We start from the raw sequence: 4,079 nt of genomic DNA, 5'->3' as shown, positions 1-4,079 counted from the left end.
AACTCAACAACCGCACTTGAACAAGCCCTCAGTGGTAAATTATCTGTCCTGCTGTGTTCTGATTACCAGACTCCGCTCTCTTCTTTTACAATGACGCTGGGCATTGAAATGACATTTTACTGCTTTGGATTGTCGTGTTTTACTTGACAAATAAAAACTCCATATTTCCAGTGCATGCACTTGTGCTGAACACCATGCAGAGTATTTTCAGAAGTTTAAACCATATAAGCAATAAGTGTAGCTCAACAAGCTCCAGTACAGGGCTGCCAGCATGCACAAGCGGATCAAATGCTCTCCAGATGATTTAAAATGTCCTCATCACACTCAGCAGTACCTTCCTACCCGGACGCCCTCGTGCGGGTCTAGAAGGCTTCTTGCCCACTGTGCTCGGTTCTGTTCTAGAACCTCACAGTGATGTTACAGCGTGTTCTGAAATTTCTCTTTCCTGAACAAACCTGCAGAGACTATGTCCTCCAATAAGCCAAGCTCAGTGTATAATGAACTCCGTCTAGAGGGAAAGTTTTGCGACGCAGTTATCAAAGTGGAGGATGTGGAATTTCAGATTCACAAAGTCATCCTGTGTAACTGCAGCCCATATTTCTGGTGAGTTGGTCGTCTGATATCAGCCAGGAGTTGGTGTGTTTTGTTTGAATCTTACTGAGTTACGTTGATTTATGCAGCATTTTTGAAAGCAGGAGAGATAGAACATGTTATGTCCTATAATAAACAAAAAAATGTGTTAATATGTTAAATATACTAACACATATAGGACAATGAGCGACTAAACTTACAACAGTCTGATGATCAAATAGTCATTCACCTAAATGTTAAATGAAATGAATGTTAATTTTGTTAACATGAAAAAGTAGAATATTTATTTTCAGTCTTCTGCTGTGCCTCCATCCTGAACCTCAGTGCTCTTTTTAGCCGCTGGTCAGCTGAAGACAGGTTGGTCTTTAACATAGCTGGCCTGTCTCCTCGAATGATGGAGCTCATCATTGAGTTTGCCTACACCGGCTCCATTTCTGTGACGGAGGACAATGTGCAGGAACTGCTGCTGGCAGCTGATCTGCTCAACGTCGTGGATGTTGTACAAATCTGCTCTGATTTCCTCAGTGAGCAGCTCTGCCCTGAAAACTGCATCGGCATCTGGCAGTTCACAAATATCTGCTTCTGCTCTGAACTGCAGCGCAAGGCCTACAGCTATATCATCGATAACTTTGAGGAGGTTGTTTCCCAGGAAGAGTTCTTGCGGCTCTCTGCACAGGAGCTCACCGACATCATTGAGGGGGATGACCTCAATGTGAGAAAGGAGAGTACTGTGTATGAGTCCATTCTGCACTGGATTGCCCACATACCTGAAGAACGGGAAACACACATGGCTGTGCTTTTGTCTAAGGTCTGTCTGTCTCTCCATGTAGACTGAAATACATCCTCAGTATTTAGCTGATGGTGGCATCCTGACTGCTGAATTTAAGTTTAATTTACCTTTACAGCCTGGAGCTTGGTTATTTTGGGAAGTTATGTAGTCTGCCTTTTAGTACATTACAGTGACCTTAAGCTTAAAGTCTGATAGAGAGACAATGTTCTGATGCCAGAAACAGCTTGAAAATGATAAATAGTGAAAAACATGATTCAGTTTTTACAATTCAATCTTCTTCGACTTACATTGTTAGACACTGCAGTTCCCTGCTGTCATAGTAGGACAACAAGTTAACAAGAATATTTTAGTAGTCGGAATAAATGGAAATATATTCAGGAGTCACAACATTCATAAAATAGCAACATGTTGAACAACAGTGGAGCGGGCACAATACAGTAAATACTACAGTCCATTAAGTAAAGACAGATGACAGATGATGTCCGCTTGTCTCTGTGCAGGTTAGACTGGCCCTAACAAATGAGGAGTACATTAAGGACGACGTGATGTCCAATGAGCTGGTGAAGTACAATAACGAGTGTCTGCAAATAGCCAGTGATGCCATGCAAACCATACATCACATCAACCCAAACAGCCCATTTGTCACTTGTGTGCGTAACCCTCTTGCCCGTCCTCGTCTGCCTAATGCCATCCTGTTTGCCACTGGAGGCTGGAGCGGCGGCGCTCCCACAAATGGCATTGAGGCGTACGATGTCCGTGCTAACCGCTGGATCAATGTGACAAACAATCTGGAGCGCCCTCGTGCCTATCATGGTGCTGTCTTCCTCAATGGCTATGTCTACTGTGTCGGTGGCTTTGACAGGGTGGAGCATTTCAACAGTGTGCGCAGGTTTGACCTCAGTACACACACCTGGCATGAGGTGGCACCCATGTACTGCCGCCGCTGCTATGTGAGCGTAACAGTGCTGAATGGGTGCATCTATGCCATGGGAGGCTACGATGGACATGCTCGACTGAGCTCTGCAGAGCACTACAGGCCTGAAACCAACCAGTGGAGTCTTATCGCATCCATGAATGAGCAGAGGAGCGACGCCAGCTGCACAACCCTCCATGACAAGGTTGGTGAAGTGGGACAGCACCAGAGAGGAACATTACCTGATTTTCTACATGTACATACAAACAATACTGCACGCAACCTTGTGTTCACAATGTTGTGTGCACGAAAGTGTGAATTTATGTTTGCCAGCATTGCATAGTTCATTTGTGTGGGGATGGCATAAGCAGAAGGGTCAACAGAAAAATTATTTCTTCATGCCTGAACTATTACTGCGTGTGTATTATGGAGTTTGTATAGCACTGGTTGTTGGTTTTCTCTTCAGGTTTACATTTGTGGTGGCTTCAATGGCAATGAGTGTCTTCAAACGGCCGAATATTACAACCCAGAAACCAACCAGTGGACAATGATCACACCCATGAACAACAGGCGCAGTGGAATTGGAGTCATTGCTTATGCAGACCATGTCTTTGCTGTAAGTACATGAAACCCTGCGGACACTCACATATCACACAAACGGTGCTAAGTCAGAGATATGCAGTTTCAACATGGGTGTGATATAAGACCCATTATTCACTTTTCCTCCCACAGGTTGGTGGCTTTGATGGCAACAGTCGTCTGCGCAGTGCTGAGGCCTACAATCCCCGGACCAATACCTGGCACTCAGTGTCCTCCATGTTGACCCCCCGCAGCAATTTCGGGCTTGAAGTGATCGATGACCATCTCTTTGTTGTTGGAGGCTTCAACGGCTTCACCACCACCCAAAATGTCGAGTACTACGATGCGTCAACGGATGAGTGGTCTGATGCCTGTGACATGGAGATCTTCCGCAGCGCCCTGAGCTGCTGTGTGGTTACCAGATTCCCCAACATGAGTGAGTACACTTTCCCTCGTGACGCCCTGCCACTTTTACTGTTTGAAGGTGAGGCAGAGGAGTCAGGCGATGCCGTCTAACACCGAGACCCAGTCCAGGACAGTGTTGCCCAACATCCAGCCTGGGAACATAAAGACAAGAAATAAATTTCTTTGAGCATCAAACTACTGTTTCTCCAGAGATTTCTACATCGTTTCAATTTATGTGAGTTTTATCAGCAAGAAGCTGTGCCCAACTTACAAAGACGTGATTTGATCACGCCGTTGCAATAATAACAGATTTACAAGAGAGAATGTTCTGCAACTTCCCTGTGCACAGCTGTCCCCATAAAATCAAGGGTAGGGTAAATGTCGTTCTCATGTTTCTTATTTTAATTAGATTTTTAAGCTATAACATTTATTTATCAGCTACAAAATGAAATGGTTGGTCATTATTTGTTAAACGCTTTTAAAAATGTATCATAAGGGTGTTATTGTCACTAAATGTGAACTACAGTTAATTAGACTAGTTTTCAAAATAAAATACTGGTCAGTGTCACAGTGACTAATGAAAGGGGGCGTTCTTTCTCACCCATTTATTTTTTCCTGTTTCTTCCAATTGTTATCTCATATCTTTAATCAAAACAAAACTAGTGAATGTCTAATATCGATTGTTACGGTACCACTGGGCCACCTGACCCCCTGACTGAGGCATATATCAGTAAACAGCTTTAAAAGACATTGTAGCCCAAATTGAAACCTAATTTCCAGATATATACGCAAAAATGCTAA

General features: G+C 43.8%; 1 protein-coding gene across 1 annotated transcript; it reads left to right on the top strand.

Annotated features, from left to right (window-relative positions):
* The first annotated feature begins 323 nt into the window (after positions 1-323).
* On the top strand, positions 324-3,460 carry LOC113154758 (kelch-like protein 10). Its single transcript, XM_026349120.1, has 5 exons — positions 324-603; positions 928-1,399; positions 1,882-2,499; positions 2,761-2,910; positions 3,027-3,460. The coding sequence occupies exons 1-5, from the start codon at positions 467-469 to the stop codon at positions 3,387-3,389; spliced, it is 1,740 nt and encodes a 579-aa protein (XP_026204905.1). The 5' UTR covers positions 324-466; the 3' UTR covers positions 3,390-3,460.
* Positions 3,461-4,079: the final 619 nt, after the last annotated feature.

Source organism: Anabas testudineus, chromosome 11 (genome assembly GCF_900324465.2).
Source record: "Anabas testudineus chromosome 11, fAnaTes1.2, whole genome shotgun sequence".
NCBI lineage: Eukaryota > Metazoa > Chordata > Actinopteri > Anabantiformes > Anabantidae > Anabas > Anabas testudineus.
The sequence above is the reverse complement of the archived record's forward strand: the minus strand, read 5'-3'. Positions and strand labels throughout refer to the sequence as shown.

Excerpts from the sequence above, each read along its gene's own strand:
- LOC113154758 (XM_026349120.1), top strand. The coding sequence starts at position 467 with ATGTCCTCCAATAAGCCAAGCTCAGTGTATAATGAACTCCGTCTAGAG. Across the intron at positions 604-927 it reads AACTGCAGCCCATATTTCTG|CCGCTGGTCAGCTGAAGACA; the intron begins GTGAGTTGGTCG and ends TGCTCTTTTTAG. Across the intron at positions 2,911-3,026 it reads ATGCAGACCATGTCTTTGCT|GTTGGTGGCTTTGATGGCAA; the intron begins GTAAGTACATGA and ends TTCCTCCCACAG.